At 52.9% G+C, this 17178-nt stretch overlaps 1 protein-coding gene across 1 annotated transcript in view; it reads left to right on the forward strand.

The window, feature by feature from the left end:
- Window positions 1–17178, forward strand: part of PRKCB (protein kinase C, beta) — an 87850-nt gene that overhangs the window by 37561 nt on the left and 33111 nt on the right. The window contains 4 exon segments of the mRNA XM_009895134.1: window positions 1–67; window positions 2218–2314; window positions 8506–8652; window positions 15907–16080. The exon segment at window positions 1–67 is cut by the window's left edge and continues 27 nt beyond it. Coding sequence (XP_009893436.1) covers window positions 1–67; window positions 2218–2314; window positions 8506–8652; window positions 15907–16080 — 485 coding nt within the window.

Consider the following 17178-nt stretch of genomic DNA (forward strand, 5'->3'; position numbering starts at 1 on the left):
GGAATGATTTCATGGGCTCCTTGTCCTTCGGGATTTCTGAGCTGCAGAAGTCGGGAGTCGACGGATGGTAAGAGTTGCGATTGTTTTAAAAATACTATGGGCAAAAAGCAGTCCTGATCTTTTTGTACACTGTGGAAGACATGGCAGCCTGTTATACTTTACCGGCATCCCCCTGTTCAAGGACCACCAGGCGTTTTGGCTCCCGTGTAAGGTGCCGCTCCACCTCTCAGACTGGTGAGAATCGCCGGTGCTGCGGTGGGCACCCAGAGGTGCCAGGACAGCGTCTGAGTGCCCTGCACGGGCTGGCTTTGCGTCACCTCCTCTGTGTCCTCCAGCCCCTTGCAGGGCTGCGCGAGGGCAGGTTCCCTCCCACGGACACGGGGTTGGTGGCCAGGAGGTCTGGTGCTCCCTGCGGGCTCTCGCTACGTAGGCTTCGGGAGGAAGCGTTTGCTGAGCAAGCATTTTCCAGTGTTTTCTGGTTGGCTTCCCTTAGTTTCTGTACTGGGGAGGCAACACGGCTCTGTCAGGCGTGGGGGAGAGCCAGGCTGCGAGCGGGCAAAGGGCTGAGGGGGGACATGCTTTGAATTGTGGTTTGTGGCGGGGGCAGCCGCTTTGTAGCACGCGGACTAACCGAAACGGTGCTGAGGGGCACTGCTCAGTAAAAAGAGGAACGCTACCAAAGCGTGTAATTACCATCGCTCGTTACCATACGAAAGATGAACGCAGTGGGTCTGTAACACCCACACTGAATGGGTCCTTCATTTCCATTTTATCTCCCCCAGCAGGACACATGCTGCCTTATTTCCCTTTTTTTTTTTTTTTTCCCCCCAACCACTGATGCCTGAGAGCTGTGTTACCTTTCCATGTGAAGTGTAATAATTGAAAATAGATATTATATGTCTTTTGGAAACCACAACCGGCACGCTATTAATTTGTATTCTGCGAGCTGAACCAACACCCCGGACTCTGCCTTTTCCACCGTGGAAGCTGTACGGGGCTCGTTTAAAGCAGAGAACGGAGAGGAGGAGGAATTAGCGGACGGGCTAACCTGCCTGCAGGGCGCTGGGTCGCGTGGCGTGTGCCGTGCCCCCAGGAAATCCCCCCGCCATGGTGGGGCTGCGGGCAGAGTTTGGCCATGCTACGGCGTGGGTGGCGTGCGGCAGGGCTCAGCCTGCGAGCATCGCTTGCCGCAAACCAGAGCCCAATTGAGACCCGGCTTTTCTTCTGGCAAAACCCAGGAGAAAACTGTCACTTCCCCCCAAATTTCCAGTCACCTGTAAGGATGCGTGTGTGTCGGCTGGGGCTGGTGCACCGCCGGCTCCTGACGCAGCCCAAAGTCTGCTCGTTTTCCCAGCCTTTTAAAAATCATGTAAGTGGAGATCTAAGTAATTTTCCTTGTCACAGCATTTGGCTGGAATAAACTCTAGAAGGAGCTCTGATGTATATTTCATATCTAAACAACTGCAGTTAATGGAGGAAACAAGCTGAAAGGAAGAGTCTGTCCCTATATTATGCAAATAGCGCTTTGTTCGTTCGCTGCAGCCTCTGTAGATAACAGCCAACTGATAACCGTCCTCCGGCTGCCGGGAGGGTTCGCCGATGGAGCCGGGGCTTTGCCCGCGGCTGTGCGAAATGCTTCAGATCTGAATGACGCTTCCATGATTTCTGATGATTGTTGCTTAAACTTTTCTCCTTTTTTTTTTTTTTTTTAATTTTATTTGGTGAGCATCTTGGCTTTGTGCTCAGGGTTGTCGGTGCCAGCCCAGCACCCGCAGGCACCGCGTGCTCTCGCCGTGGAGCCCGGCCTGTCTTGGCGCCTGGGGCAGCTGATGGGGAAGGAGCTTGCCCACACAGGGGTGTCATGAGAGAGACGTGCTTTGCCTGTGGGTTTTTGGGTCAGGCTTGTGTTTTGGAAGAGACATCAGTGCTTTGTGTTGGCCACCACAGCAGGTAGTGGATGTTCGTCCCGGGCTGCGGTGGCTGGTGTCCCCAGGACAGCAAGGGACCCCAGAAACAACCCTGGGTGCATGGCTGGGAGCTTGCTGAGTGGCGCAGTTTGGGGCTGTGAGGTTCAGGGGGATCTTCTAACCTTGGGGAAGGGTCACCTGGACGCCAGTGCAGCAGAGGCAGAGCTGTGCTCGGGGCGGGAGGTGAGGTCCTGCTTGCCCGCGGTCCTGCCTGCCATCCTGACCTCACGTTCTCCCTGTGTCCTTCCAGGTTTAAGCTGCTGAGCCAGGAGGAGGGGGAGTATTTCAACGTCCCGGTGCCTCCTGAGGGAGAAGAAGGAAACGAGGAACTGAGGCAGAAATTTGAGGTGAATTGATTTTTCTTGGGAACTCGGGGGTTTTCCTTGCTGCCTGCCTGCCGTGCCCTCGGCAAGGGGCTTTCCCTGGCAGTAAGGGCAGCGCAGAGCAGTGTACAGCCCATCGCTCCTCCCTCTCCCCGCTTTGCACCCACTCCTGGGGACCCGTGCCCTTGGCTGGTCCTTCCCGGGGCTCCCCAGGACACGAGCTTTGAGCGGCGTTTCCAGAAGGTAAGTTCCTCAGTTAAATTTAGCAAAAAAATCGTCATTCTGAAGTTTTGAAGCTTTCCAGCAATGGTTTGGCTGTGTTAAATAATTAATGAGAACCATATGGGAATGGGAAACTGATGCATCCACAAGCGGTTCGTGCCTCGCTGGTGCAGCGCTGGGTCGTGTCACCACGCCAGGCTGGTGCTTCCAGGGCAGGGGAGAGCGGAGAGACTGCAGGGGTTTTGAGCAGGGATCTGGTCACTCCATGGATCGCCGCAGCTGCACGACTCCTCCAGCATGGGGCAGACGAGGCGCCAGGAGCAACTGCGCACTGGTCCAAGGAATGGTGGGGAACTGGGACAGATGAGCCAAAGTAGATGTTTGCAGAGGTTTGCAGAAGAGCAAGTTAAGGCCAAAGGACTCAGATACAGCAGGAGCTGGAAGCGTAAGGCTCATCCACATGCAATCTTCTGATGGGATTGACAGGATGGTTTTTAATTGGAGCACGTGGAACGAGCCATCCATCTCACCCTTCTGGAATACTCTCTTCTCATTTGAAAGTGCAGTAACGTCCCAGTGCACGTGAGTGTCTGACTGTGTGTGGGGCAGAAGCAGGCAGGGGATTAGCTGGGAAAGGGAACATCTGTTTCTGGTGGATGAGGAGATGAGAGATATGAAAATGATTCTTTGGCACTTACGTCAGATTGGAAACACAGCAGAGAATATTGCACAATGCCGAGTTCTGTGTAATGTTTGCTTGGTGCCTTGTGCTCCACTAAGAGCCTGCTTGGTTCTGTGTCTCTGCTACCTGCGGGTAGGACGGAGTCTGAAATCCCATCATTTCTAAGTCGTTTCTTCTTACTGTAAAGAAAGCAGCGTAGCAAACATCCCCCTTTCATTTGCATTGTTTCAGGTGACGTCTGTCTTTCTGGTAGGATTATATAATTCAAAATCAGTATTTTGCCAAAAAACGGAGTTTGTCAAAATGAGTATAGCGTAGCTAGAAGAGGAAATAGTCCAGTTAATATACTTCCAACATTATATTCTAATTAAAGAGGGATGAAGATCCTGGATGTCCCAGGATGACCTGATGTGTCCGCGCTCCCGCTGTCAGCACGTGCACGTGTGTTGGTACAGCAGTTCTACCCGTGCTCTGAGGTGCCATATAATAGGATTTGTTCGTCTGTTTTTTTCTGTCATGCTGCTGATTATGAATTAATATAATTAACTAAGATAAATTAAGATATTAATATAATTGGATTTGGAGCTAATCTCAGAAAGAAACCCTTTCTTAGCCATGAAATGTCGTGGCAGCTTTTGTACGCTGCCTTGTGCGCTGAGACTGGGCTGGGCTTTTAAGAGGGTGATGCTGAGCGCGGGGTATCAGTGATCCCCGACGGCACTTTGTGTTACCGATGCTGCTGGGGCTGCTGGAGGTGTAAGCCTGGAACATTTGGGCAGTGTGTACGAGCCGGTGATTTAATTTTCAATAGTGTGGGTAATCCATCCTTCCCGTGGTGTGTAGCACTGCTCTCTCAGCCCAGATAGCAGGGTAATGTGATGAACCAAGAGTGGACTATGGGCTAATTGATGAGGCCAAGTGACAGCAAAGGTCGGATGAGTGACAATGCCTTGTCTGAAGCGAGCTCGTAACTTTGTGGGAAAGCCAGCAGCACCGGCCAGAGAGCTCGAAGGGAGCAGCGGGGTGTGCGGCCGAGCGGGCATCCCTGCCCACGGCCGGCGTCTCGGTGCAGACTCGGCCCTCATAATCTGGCGTATCAGGAGTAGTTGCATGTTCCTGCTTTTTGAATGCAGATCGATGCTGTCCGGGTCAATGCCCGAGGCGTGCAGGGAGGGTGGGAGAGCAGGGCTCGGTGTTGCTGCCAGCTCTGGCCCGTGCAGATGGAAGTATAGAATACTCCCTTGGGGAAAGCGCTGTTGGTGCCTGTGAAAAGCAGAGGATATAAAAGCGATGGGCTTTTCTGAGTGATTGTGGATATGGGATTTCAGGGAGCCAGAAAGGCTCTGCAGAGCCGTATTGTACCCGGGCTTCCCGGAGGAGCTGGCCCAGGGAAGCTGCTGTCAGTGTCCGAGAGCATCGGGGCTTTGCACTGGCGGCGCTAAGGATCCGCACGGAGGTGAGATTACCCTGCCAGGCTCTGCGAGATTTCAGTGATGCTTGGGTCCAGCTGCCCAGGACGCTTCAAGGAGAAAGATGTCTATTTACTACTCAATAAACCGGGGAAGATATTGCGAAATGATTGATCCAGGCATTACTGAATTCATAGGTCTTTGCCATTTTTCAGTATAGCTAAAGTTTTCCCGGAACCCTAAGAATGAGCGTAGTACATCTGGAGACTTATATGTAATGAGCCATACATAAAATAAAACAGTTGCCCGTATGGTTGTCAGCGTGAACTCCATAATTGTAGCACAGCACTGGAGAGTTCGTTCCTTTTTCTCCTTTTTTTTCTAGCCTCACACTTATCTCATTTATATGTAACTTTCCTGAATATCCCCCCCACACACAAAAAGACAGTTCTAATACAACAGTTAGCATACAACCAATGGTTGTCAGCTCTGTAAAGAGCAAACTACCCGCTTTTGTTGCATTTCGTGATGTTCCAGTGGTGTTAAAACATTATGTGTGTTGGAAGTCAGACGATGAGTTGTCTACAGATCAGGAAATACATTGGCCAGAGGTGTCATTTCACTCTGCCACACTACGTCTGTGCCTTCACCTTGCTGCGTCTTCCCCTCTTGCATCCTCCTTCTTGAGCGAGTTGGTGTTTCCAATGAAAGAAGTCCCTGACCGGCGGAGCGATGGCTCATGCTGGTGTCCCGAGGGGCGAGGAGTGCGCTGGAGCCGGGTTGCGGTGCAGCAGCCAGGGTGCTGTCACGGCATTTCAAACGATAAGGACTAAAAAGAATCCTCCAATCGATCTGCATTAGTGCCTCTTGATCCTGCCCGTTCCTGGGCAGCGCCGATCAATAGGACAAAGTTGAGACGCGTATGACAGGTTTTGTATGTTGAGCGGCCTTAGCCTTGCAAAAGCGCCCGGCTGGAGGGACGGAGGTGTCAGCCTGGACCAGGCAGAAGACGTACGGATGCTCGCAGAGCTGCCGGCTGGAGCCGTGCCCCTTTCTGGCAGCCTGCGGTGCCGTTCTTGGCCGAGGTCCTGCTGCTGCGCATCCCGCAGCCTCCTGTCTGCAGCGGGCACGTCCTGGGCTCGACAAGAAAGCGTCCTGAGACAAAAGCCCAGCGTGAAGCCTTGCGCTACAGCGCCTGCCAATTCCGCTCGGTCTTTATCAGCCACTTGCTGGGACAGCTTGATAGATGTGAACGTCAGCTGCTATTGCATAAATTCAGATGTAGTAAATTAACGATGACAAATGGAGTTGGATAACGAAGGTCAAGTGCTTTTTTTTTTAAAAAAAAAATATTTGTGAGCAATATTTGGCACGCTTCAGTTGTAAACCTTGAAGAGGTCTTGAGATTGTGTGAGCATCAGGAGTGTATTAAAAACAGGTTAAAGGACTTTTGTGCTCACTTAGAGATAGACATTAGAGACACTCAACAGCAAAAACGTGACACTTCACTTGGAAGTGATGATCCGTACATCTCCCCAACTCTTCTTTTGGGCTCTTTTCTGGAAAGACCCTTCCTTCTCTCGGCCAAGCTACGTGCTGAACCTGTTTTATCAGGGAGGTCGCGTTGTGTTTATGTCCTCGTCTTGCCTCCTGTAATTTACCGCCGTGCTGCAAATTCAGCAGCAAGTGCAAGACCGACTGTGATTGAAGCAGCTCTCTGCAAACACCGTCTGGGGAGCAGCAGCAGGGACCTGAAGTCGCTCTCACGTTTGGGTGCTGGGTGCTCGTCTGGGCGTCTGCCGACGCTGCTGGTGATGCTGTGCCCGAAGCGGGCTGGTTCGCTGGGATGAAGCAAATGAAAATCCTCTTCTTTCCCCCTCTTTGTGTTGCTCTTTTCCGCTCTGCTCAGGACGAAAAGCCTTCTCCTGCTTTGGTCACCGTCTTGGTGAGTCCCGTGGCCGAGCCCGGTGCTGCTGGGCTGCAGTCTGCGGGAGAAGGAATACGGGCTCCTCTGAAACGCAGAGGTGTGCTTTTGGGTGTCATTTAATGGAAGCATAATACTGCCCTTGAATTCTATTACAGCTTGTTTTCACAGAGGTTAATTTAGTGTCAAATCTGATCTGACAAGATTGTTTTTTCAGCTGTGATAGAGTATTTCGGAAGCTTTCACAGAATATGACTATTTTGCCTGCTGATAAGTACACGTTTCTTTTGGAGATGGCTTTGAAATACAATGGGATGAGTGTTGCTGAAGGCAAAGTTACACAACACAGGGTTGGCTTCGTGGAGGCGCGGAGGCTGCTCTTGTTCCATTGCCCACGTTTAGATCCCTCTTTGGCCAAGTTCAACGAGCAGCTTTTGGTCGGTGCCAGAGCTAAAGGCTTTGGCATCACGAACGGCGAAGGGTGAAGTGTTGAGTGCCCAAGGCTGTGCGCTCTTCTGACAAGACACGATGATATTTTTCACTTGGGTAAGATTTTGGAGATTGCCACGCTGAACCACACGGTGCGGTCATCATTTCACCCTCGGTGTACCACAACGTGTCAGGTGGAACTCCTCGTGGCATCAAACCAGCAAGGACTCTGCTGTTTGTCACCTGGGCTGGTTTGAAGTAAAACGCTCAAGGTATCCCCTTCTTTGGGGGAGGTTGCAAAAGTCCAAAGATTACAGTGAGGAAAACCCCTTGTATCTCGGGAGAGGTGACTTTCATTCCTTTTCAATGTATGTGCTTCTCCCCACGGGAGAGCAAGCCCGCTGCCTTCGGCTCCGCTCGCAGCAGTGGCAGGTACCGGTGGCTGTTGGATGATTTCAGCCACCTCCTCGGGGCAGAGCTGCGTTAGCAATTAACGGTGTTTGTAAATCCTGGAGACCATTCCTTTAGTTTTCAGCGCAGGAGTTGTTCAGATGTTTGTAGGTGCTGCGGGTGACCTTGAATGGAGGATTTTACAGCACGGAGAACCTTGCAAGAACCAATTAGCAGCAGCAGCGGCGGCTTGGAGATTACTTGTGAGGCTCCTATCTGGAGGAGCTGCGAGCAGCAGCCAAATTGAACTGCTGGAATCGGGTTAATGGAATTTCATGCTAGACTGAGCTCAGTGCAAGCCTTACACTGTCGCATATTTCTAAAAATTAAAACCGAATAAATTGCGAGATAGCTTTTACAAACTGGTTCAGCAAATGAGATAGCCCCTGGACCAATGAGGAGGTGCCCAGCCACTGATGAGATTTTGTGTTTAAAAATGTGGGGGGTTTGTGAGGCTCCTTAATAAGCAATTGTGATCGCCGCAGCTTGCGCGATTGCTTGGGGATGCGGGAGGAGTGCTTTCTATTCTGGTTTGTCCAAAATGGATTTGTAGCTTCCTACGTTCAGCCTGAACTGGTGCGGGAGTGCGATGCTCTTCAATATCAGATAGTAAGGGAGGTGGAGCTGGATAAAAGTCCTGTATTTTACCTTAATGTATATTTATATTCACCTGTCCTTTTCTGTTGAGGTGAGAGACAGAAGTCAGCTCTGAGAAGAAAAAGCTTATTTAAGCCTCTGTTTTATGCATCAGATGAACTAGAGCGTGTTACGGGGTAGCTCCCCGGGCACAGCGGCTGCGGGGAGAGGGGTAATGGGGTAATGGGCAGATGCAGTTCCCAGTTACTGTTGCAGAAATTAACTGGGAACCAGTCAAAGAGCACAATGTGTTGGGGCTGCTAATGTCTCCACTGCCCTTCTTGGTGCTGTCCCTGTCACGCTTATGGAAAAGGTTCCCATAGCTCAGGGTAGGGTTTGACCTGGAAAAGAGCTGATTAACGTGGGATTTCAGGAGCACTGGCTGGTTTTATAATGACCTTTCTCCACACTGTTTTCAGTATTTTTTTTCTCTTTTCTCCCTGTCCCATCTCCGTCTTTGCAGAGAGCCAAGATTGGAACAGGGTCCAAGGCTGCGGATGAGAAGACAACAAATGCCATTTCTAAATTCGACAACAACGGGAGCAGAGATCGGATGAAACTTTCGGATTTCAATTTCCTGATGGTGCTGGGAAAAGGAAGCTTTGGGAAGGTGTGGTACAACATACGCCTTTGCACTTTCTGTATTTAACACGTGTTTGTAGTGTTTCTGAGCTGTGGCTGTGTGGCTGCTCCAGTGTGATCTGTCCTTGTTCTGCCTGGGAGCACTGGTGTCACAGTAATGGGAGCCCAGTTTGTTGGCTCCTTTCTGGACTGTGTGACTGCTGTGTGACAGCGATGAAGATCTGAGATGTCTGATCAGATCACAAAAATCAGATGCTGTCTTGTGGGAAGCAGGGCGTGTGCTGTGTCTTTAAACTCTTCTTTATTTAAATATTTTTTTCTCTAATAATTACAAATATACGTGAACATTTTAATTAACTTTCCAGACCGGTTATAAGTGGTAACAGAATTTCATTCTTCTAGTAATTATGTGACTTGGAGCCTTCATTATTCTTGGGGTCTTGCCAACTTTGTCATGATTTCCATTAGAAATTCCAGTCCTCGGGTGGCTGCTGGGGCTTCGCAGCCCGGAGCAGGCAGGAAAGTGGGCTGCTGCTGCTCTGCACTGGTGCAGTGTTTGCTGGTGTGACGGGTGGCCCGAGGCTCCTCTGATGAGTGAATTGCCTTAATTGCAGGGAATATTGCTCTGCCTTTGGGCACGGCTCTGGGGCAGGCAGCGGAGGCAAGGAGAGAATAGCAGGAGGGCGATGCTCACCCATCGACTGCTGAGCACAAGGGGCAAACCCGCCTTTCACAGCTGGTACCCGTTCCTTCCCACAGCCTTTTGCTGCTGGCGTTTGAGTTCTGGGAGGTCCCAGCCTCTCTCGATGGGTGTTTGCTCCCTTTCTGGAAGTGGAGAGCTTAGAGATTCACCGAAGCGTCTGTGACAGGAGGAGAACGGGGAGTTCCTGATGGTCCCCAGCATCCAGAGCGTCAGCCTGCAGTTCCCCTGCCAGCGATGCTGCCGGGGAGGAGGCTGCCGTTTCTCTGCCTTTCGCATCTTTGCTGCAGGTTGGCAGCCTGGGGGAGCAGGAAAGCCCTGTGCGTTGTGCCCATGCTGCTCTCGCTCAGTACCATATATATATACCCATTTCTGCATTGCTTTTGCCCCCTTTCCTCTCCCTCCCAGCACCCAGTCCCTTTTAAAGTCTGTGCCTGGCATCTGGAAATTCTGTAGTTGTGGTCGTCGTCCCCCCCCCCTCCCCTTCTTTCTTTTAATTTGAGAAACATTAGCAAACTCTTCAGTCGGCATCATGGCTTATATAAGGGAATGTGTGACAGAAACTGTTCCCTGGAACAGAATGTTATAAATATGCTAATTAGTGCTTATTAAAACAGCACGTTGGTTTCTACGGTTAGATGCAGCCTCACCCTCACGTGTGCCTGCGCCTCGATGGGGAGCGCTCCCCCGCGGCTCCCCTCCTGCCACCCCGCCGTCCCGCTGCCCGGGGACACCGAGGTGGCACGGCGGAGGGTGCCCGGCTGCAGGGTCTCGCTGCGGAGGACGCTTTGCTACCTGCGTGTTGTGCGTGTACACGGAGGTGCCAGATGTTTCATAGAATCACAGAAAGGTTTGGGTTGGAAGGGACCTTTAAAGGCCATCTAGTCCAACTCCCCTGCCATGAGCAGGGACACGTTCAGCTAGATCAGGTTGCTCAGAGACCCATCCAGCCTGACCGTGAACACCTCCAGGGATGGGGCAGCCACAGCTTCTCTGGGCAACCTGGGCCAGTGTCTCACCACCCTCATGGTAAAAAATTTCTTCCTACTCTTCAGTCTAAATCTCCTCTCTTCTAGTTTAAAAACATTACTCCTTGTCCTATCACTACATTCCCTGATAAAGAGTCCCTTCCCAGCTCTCCTGTAGCCCCTTTAGGCACTGGAAGGGGCTATAAGGTCTCCCCGGAGCCTTCTCTTCTCCAGGCTGAACAACCCCAACTCTCTCAGCCCATCCTCATAGCAGAGGTGCTCCAGCCCTCGGATCATCTTCGTGGCTCTCCTCTGGACCCAAAGGAAAGGAAGGAGCCGGGCAGAGGTGCACAGCGGGTTCCCTGCCCTCGGTGTGCCGAGCAGCCAGTCGTGTCCGTGGCAGCGGCATCCTCAGCATCCTTCTCCAGGGCTGGCACCGCCTGCTCCCGTGCTCGGCTGTGTGCTGCCAGCCTCCCTCCTCTCAGCCCCTGCTGCTTCGGTTGAGGCAGGCTGTGAGAGCTCTTTGGGTGTAATCACGCTGTTTTAGTGAGTCTTTGTCTCAGGAATAAGCTTATTAACCCGTTGGCATCAATAGCTCAGATTTACTGCTTACTATTTTTCTCTCTCCACTACGGCTGTCCAGGGTCAGGTGTACCTATGTGTTGGCCTTGATGGAGTTTAATAAACTTGCTTTCTCTACATCCAGCAGCAGAATATCTCCAGTTATGCTGGAGCATTCCCAAACGACTACTGTATATTACAGGAATAAATCAAGTTAAATATCAGCATTTTCTGCGCTAAAAAAATAAAAATAAAAAAAAAAATTAAAAAAAAAAAAAAGCGGTCTGCTTTTCAGAGAGCGAGCTGCCAGATGGAGGTCCCCACAGAGCCAGGCGTCAGGGTTTAGGGGATGGAAAATAGCTCTGGTTTGGAAAATAGCTCAGGGACAGGGGCTCGGGTGCGTGTGGTCCCAGCTCAGCGGGTTCAGCCCCAGGACGCGGGGTGATCCTCGGTGCTCCTTGGTGGTCTCAGGTCTGCTTGGGCTGTCCGCCCCGGCTGTGGGGTCCGTGGGAGCCCCTGGGAGCTGTAACTGGTGGCAGTCCTCCGCTGGGCTGGCAAGGGGAAGGGAGGTGTTCCTGACTGAGGAGGGCAGCGCTTGGCACAGCCCACCCTGGGTTTGCTTTGCTGTAATATAAATAGAGGAAAGTTAAATTCTGTGGCTTGCTCATCTTTTTGCGGCTAATCAATCTGTCACGCTGTCAAGCTGTCAATCTTTTCTGGGGGTTTTATGGTGTTTTTCTGAGTGGGGCTGATTCTTTTGCCTCTGCAGTTATGGATTGGGGTGCAACGGGGGACAGTTTTCAAGTCCTATGATAATCTTCAAGCTGGAAAATGCTTTCCTCTCCTCTCTTGGTATGAACCATGGCAGAAGGGCTGGTAGTTGGCGCGCTCGAGCAGGGGCTCAGTCTCAGGCTTGCAGAGTTGCGCTGTAGCCCCCGGGCACGTGGTGTGAGGTTTGGGTGCCTATGCCCTCCGTCACCAACGTGCATCTTGTGCGTAGCCCTGCTCGGGGTGTTACCTCACTGCGCTTGGCTGAATCTTTTTGTATTTACGGTGTGATGGCTCCCAGTTTTTTTTCTTTGTCATTATCGGCCGCTGCTGAAGCCTGCTCGTCCTTCTCCTGAGATTTCAGCCATACCCGTGCTGCAGTCACCATAGGAACTGCGATGCCAGCATGCCGGAGAGCCCGCTCCGTGCCAGCCCCTCGCACGCCGAGAGCACCGGCTCCTCTGCGCAGTTGGATGGGCTGCGGCTCCGCACTGCAAGCTGTGACGCCGGCACCGCACCGCCGAGCTGCTGCGGGCAGGGTCGGAGGGAGATGGCATCGGAGAGGATCTCATGAACCCTCACCCGGGCTGCGAGCAGCCCTGTCTGCTGCTCGGGGGATAGACCGTCTGCTAGTGCTCCTGCAGGCTTCGTGCCTGTCGCTCGGGGTGCCGAAAGTATTTTCTCAATTGGCCGTAGACCAGAGCCTGCAGTCTCTTCTGCGTATGCAAATTCAGAGTGATTACAGCATCCTGAAAGGCATTAGTCTCGATGTGCACTTCTGGAGCTGCTCGCTCTGCCAGCCCAGATGTGAGAAAGAGAGAGAGTAACGTGGCAGCATCCCTCTGCGCTCACCCAGACACGCGCGCGGTCCCTTCGCTGAGGGTGTAGCGCAGCTGATTTTTTAGGCAGCTGCAAAGTCCTTTTGCCTTTTACGTTTCAGTAAAGCAGAGCTGGTTGGCTCAGCTGATGCTCGGGATTGCCGTGTCATTGGGAAGCTACGGCATGAAACATTTACAGTCCATCTATGCCCTAGAGCGGTTTTTTGCATTTAATGTGTACACCAGCCAACCTCTGCCTCCCACTGCGCTGCGGAGCCCGAGCACGCTGGGGTGGTGGCAGCCACATCCCCGACCGGGTGGGAATCACCCACTGACATCTTGGTGGTGCCCACCGCTCTCTCTGGGGTTTCTTCCCATGCAGGACAGGCTCCCATCGCCTCGGCAGAGTTCAGCTCCCCTGTGGTGTCATTTAATACAGCCGAACCCAGTTCGCCAGCAGCTGGTTTTACTTATACATTTGATCTGTGTGTACCCCAAGAGAAGTCTCCCGGGGTGTTTGTCCCCACACACGCTCCACCAGTAGCGCTCTCCCCCCTGCAAAACGTCTGGAGGAGCACCAGGATGCTTTCTGAGCCATCTCTCTGCCTCCGAAGGGGGTTCCTTCTGCCACCCCCTCCCTGGCACGGTCCCTTCGGGGCAGTAGCAGATGCCAGGCTCAGAGATTCCCTGGTTTAGTTACCTTTTCTCTGAAAGGGTTACGGACAGCAAGGTATGTCTGTATGTAATCGATACTGCATATAAACCACTTGCTCCCAGGTAACAGGCTTCATCTTCCCACAAACTGTGTTCTCAGAGCGGTCGCTTCTCTTTCCCACCAGTTTTGAACCGCTGAAGCCCGTCTGCTTTCATCGCTTAAAAAGCAGCCCCATTTTTTAGTCCCCCAGGCACGGTGACTTGTAAATCTTAACTCGTGTGAAAACGGCGCAGACAAACGGAGGCAGTGAGCTGAACTGGTTCGGTTTGTGCAGAACCTCAAGGGAGGGCAGAAGTGCCACCCTGTCCCACGGCTGCAGACAGGGCACCGGGCTCTCCGTGCCCACGGGCGCTCCTGCGAGCTGAGCTCGTCGATTCGGTGCCGAGAGAGCCCAGGGAGCTGGCAAGAAGGGAAGGATGAAGCACAAATCTGGTCCCAGTTCCCGTGCCTTGCTGGGCTGCCTCACGGCGGCACGCCGAGCTGCTCCGGGTTCTCAGCTTTCTTCAAACATCAGCGAGTAAATAAATGGGCGACTGAAGTCGCTGACACGCTGGCGGTGCGCTTCTTACCCTGCCGACGGAGCAGCGCGGCGTGTGGCTGCTGCAGCCCCGGCCCCGCTGATGAAAATGTAAATGTCAGTGGCTTCTCCAAAGCACTTGGCGCGGAGGAGCCCCGGTGCCTCTCCCGGCTAATCCTGACAAGCAGCGTGGCAAGGACAGCCAGCCTCTGCGGGGCCACGGCCAAGCGCCTGCAACCAGCCAGAGCCACGCGCTCTCGGAAAGCGCTCTTCCCCGTCGCGCTGCGATTGTCACTCCAACAAGTGGGTGGGCACCGAAGACCTTGGTCCTCGGGCTGTGTCCCCTGCCTTGTCCCCAGTCCTCCAGCTGCGTCCGCTGCCTTGTACGCGGGCTGTGTCCCTTGTCCCCAGGCTGTGTCCCCTGCCTTGTCCCCAGTCCTCCAGCTGCGTCCGCTGCCTTGTACGCGGGCTGTGTCCCTTGTCCCCAGGCTGTGTCCCCTGCCTTGTCCCCAGTCCTCCAGCTGCGTCCGCTGCCTTGTACGCGGGCTGTGTCCCTTGTCCCCAGGCTGTGTCCCCTGCCTTGTCCCCAGCCCTCCAGCCGTGTCCTTTGCCTTGTCCTTGGGCTGTGTCCCTTGTCCTCAGGCTGTGTCCTCTGCCTTGTCCTCAGTCCTCTGGCTGTGTCCCCTGCCTTGTCCCCTCTCCTTGGGCTTTGTCCCCAGTCTTTGGGCTGTGTCCCCTGCCTTATCCTCAGTCCTCAAGCTGTGTCCTCTAACTTGTCCTTGGGCTGTGTCCCCATCCTCAGGCTGTGTCCCCTGCCTTGTCCCCAGTCCTCCAGCCATGTCCCTTGCCTTGTCCTTGGGCTGTGTCCCCATCCTCAGGCTGTGTCCCCTGCCTTGTCCCCATTCCTCAAGCTATATCCCCTGCCTTGTCCTCAGTCCTCCAGCTGTGTCCCCTGTCCTTGGGCTTTGTCCCCAGTCTTCGGGCCGTGTCCCCTGCCTTATCTTCAGTCCTCACGCTGTGTCCTCTGCCTTGTCCCCAGTCCTCTGGCCATGTCCCCTGCCTTGCCGCCCCAGGGCTGGCAGACTGCTGCCCCCTCCCCAGACCCCAGGAGAGCTGCTCTGCCCCGGGACGGGCTCTGTCCCCCTCCAGCTCCCCGGGGAGGCTCGGGGCTCGGCGGGGCAGCTCCAGCCCTGTGTCACCTGCCTGGGGCTGGCAAGAGGGTTAATTCCACTCTCCTGAGTGTCTCAAAAGTCATCTGTGAGACCGCGCTCACGTTTCCCCTGCCAGTCTGCTACAGTCTGAAGTGCATTTCAGTGCCACCCTATTGATGTTGACTTCTCGTAATTTATTTTCAAAACATCCCAAGTCCCATTCCTGACGCGACTGGAGGATTTCTGCAGACTCTTTCAAATGGAAAGCAATTCATTTCCACTGAGCGCTCGAGTCTAACGTGATGAGAGAGTGCGCGGAGGGAAAATGGGAAGCAAAGTGTGGTTTCAAAGCCCGTTCATTTTGCTGGCAGCCCGAGGAGCAGCTTACGCTGATGGAGCGTGGTGGATGGGCCTGGGGATCTTCACTGGGGCTGACGGGATTAATGAGGGAAGTTTGCACCAGCAGAAGCAGTGCATCCCACTTCTTGTAATAAACAAACTGGCAAATGGGTGAAAGTGGTTTAGAATGAGAGGTTGGATGGATTCTTCTGGATGAGAGGGGCTTTGGCTGGGTGGTGGACCCGCACGTAACTGGGTTTTGATCACAGTGCACGTTGTGGAGGGGGTGTGCGAGGCAGAGAAAAATCTTGCTGATTTTTTCTTACTATTGGCTGCATACTGACTCTTTTCTGCTTCATAATTTGATGGACTCTGTGTTCAACCTCTTGACGCCATCCCCCCATGCTGCTTGCACCCTGAGGGTGCCGAACCGAGGCCCACCTTGGGTGATGAAGGGTGACCTGCGGCTCAGACGTCGGCAAACCCCTCCGACTGGGTTCCTTGAGGTGATCGGGTGGCGAGGAAGTAGATACATGACTTGTTAGACTTTAGGGTTCCTAAATACTTTTGGAAATACCACAGGTAGCTCTCTGCGTTGTTTGGCACCCACGTCTCTTTTCAGGGTTATAAAGGGAGCTGCGGGGCAATAAACAAGCCATTATTTTTAACTGTTGGCTGCGGCAACCTAGAAGCATCACAGATCCACGTTTTGCTTTATCCTGCATGTGTCCTCTCCCGTGTGCAGGTGATGCTGGCGGAGAGGAAGGGCACAGACGAGCTCTACGCCGTTAAGATCTTAAAGAAGGACGTCGTTATCCAAGATGATGATGTAGAGTGCACGATGGTTGAAAAACGCGTCCTGGCTCTCTCCGGGAAGCCTCCGTTCCTGACCCAGCTCCACTCCTGCTTTCAGACGATGGTAAGTGCCGGTGCCGCAGCCTGTCCCTGGGCAGAGGGCAGAGAGGAGTGGGGACCCTGCGGGACCCTGAGCATTGAGCTGGGGGAGTCTGACACTTTGCAAACTGGATTTTAGTCACTTGGCTTCAGTGGTGAGTTTGTGGGCAGAAACGCTCTTCTAGAGACCCAGTGTCACGGTTTTCCAGGACCAGAGCCCTTCTGGGCAGCTGCAGGGCGCCCGGGAGCTGTGTGGAAAGAGCTGTAGGAACCTCTGCCCCGGTCACGTATTTTAGCTTCTCTAAAACATGCTTTTGCTTTTGTTCCTGTTTTTCTTTTCTGGATATACATCACTACACTTGCAAAAGCAGCCATGTATTTTCTGCCTTGGCAACCTCGCAACTTGTCTAATTTGCTTGCAACAGCGCCTTCACGAACAAAACGTGTGTGTGTTAAACCGGAGGCGGTGATGTACAATAGCTGCACCCCTGAGACTTTTTCACCGGGGAGCTGTCGATGGCGTTAGACGTGATTTCCCAGCCCCTCAGGTGCCCCCCCATCCCCCCCCCCAGCTCGTGATGTCCGTTATGATTCGATAGCAAAAAGTGCTGCGCTTTTTCTCAGGATTCATTCTCGCGGTCGAAAACCTGAGTAGAGGGTGAAACCTAATAAAAACCGCAGGAAATTCAGTTTGAAAGAGACATGCGATTGAGTTTGTACAAATCAGAAGCGGGGAGGGGGAGTGGGGAAGGAGACAGGGGACCTTTAAAGCAATCTCTGCCCAACCATCGAGCAAGCTGTGAATGAAAACGTCCGGGCACGTGTCAGCAGGAGCAGGGAGAGGGAATCAGCAGAGTCCTTTAGAACGATGACAATGCTATCCAGGAGGATTACATTTTAATATTATCCCAGAAATTTCATTTACCAAACACATTCAGTGTATTTAAAGCCTGCGGACCGGCTTTGCAGCATAGTAATCAAAATGTGGCAGGAGAAGCTATTTCACACAGCATCTCTCTGGCATCTGAAGTGAGTCAGCGCAGGATTATTCCTGGCAGACCTATAGTAGCTTAATAGTAATCGTATTTGTAATGTAATCAAAATGTATAGCAGGGTGTATTAT

This window comes from Charadrius vociferus, unplaced genomic scaffold (assembly GCF_000708025.1).
Source record: "Charadrius vociferus isolate BGI_N301 unplaced genomic scaffold, ASM70802v2 scaffold600, whole genome shotgun sequence".
Taxonomy (NCBI): Eukaryota; Metazoa; Chordata; class Aves; order Charadriiformes; family Charadriidae; genus Charadrius; species Charadrius vociferus.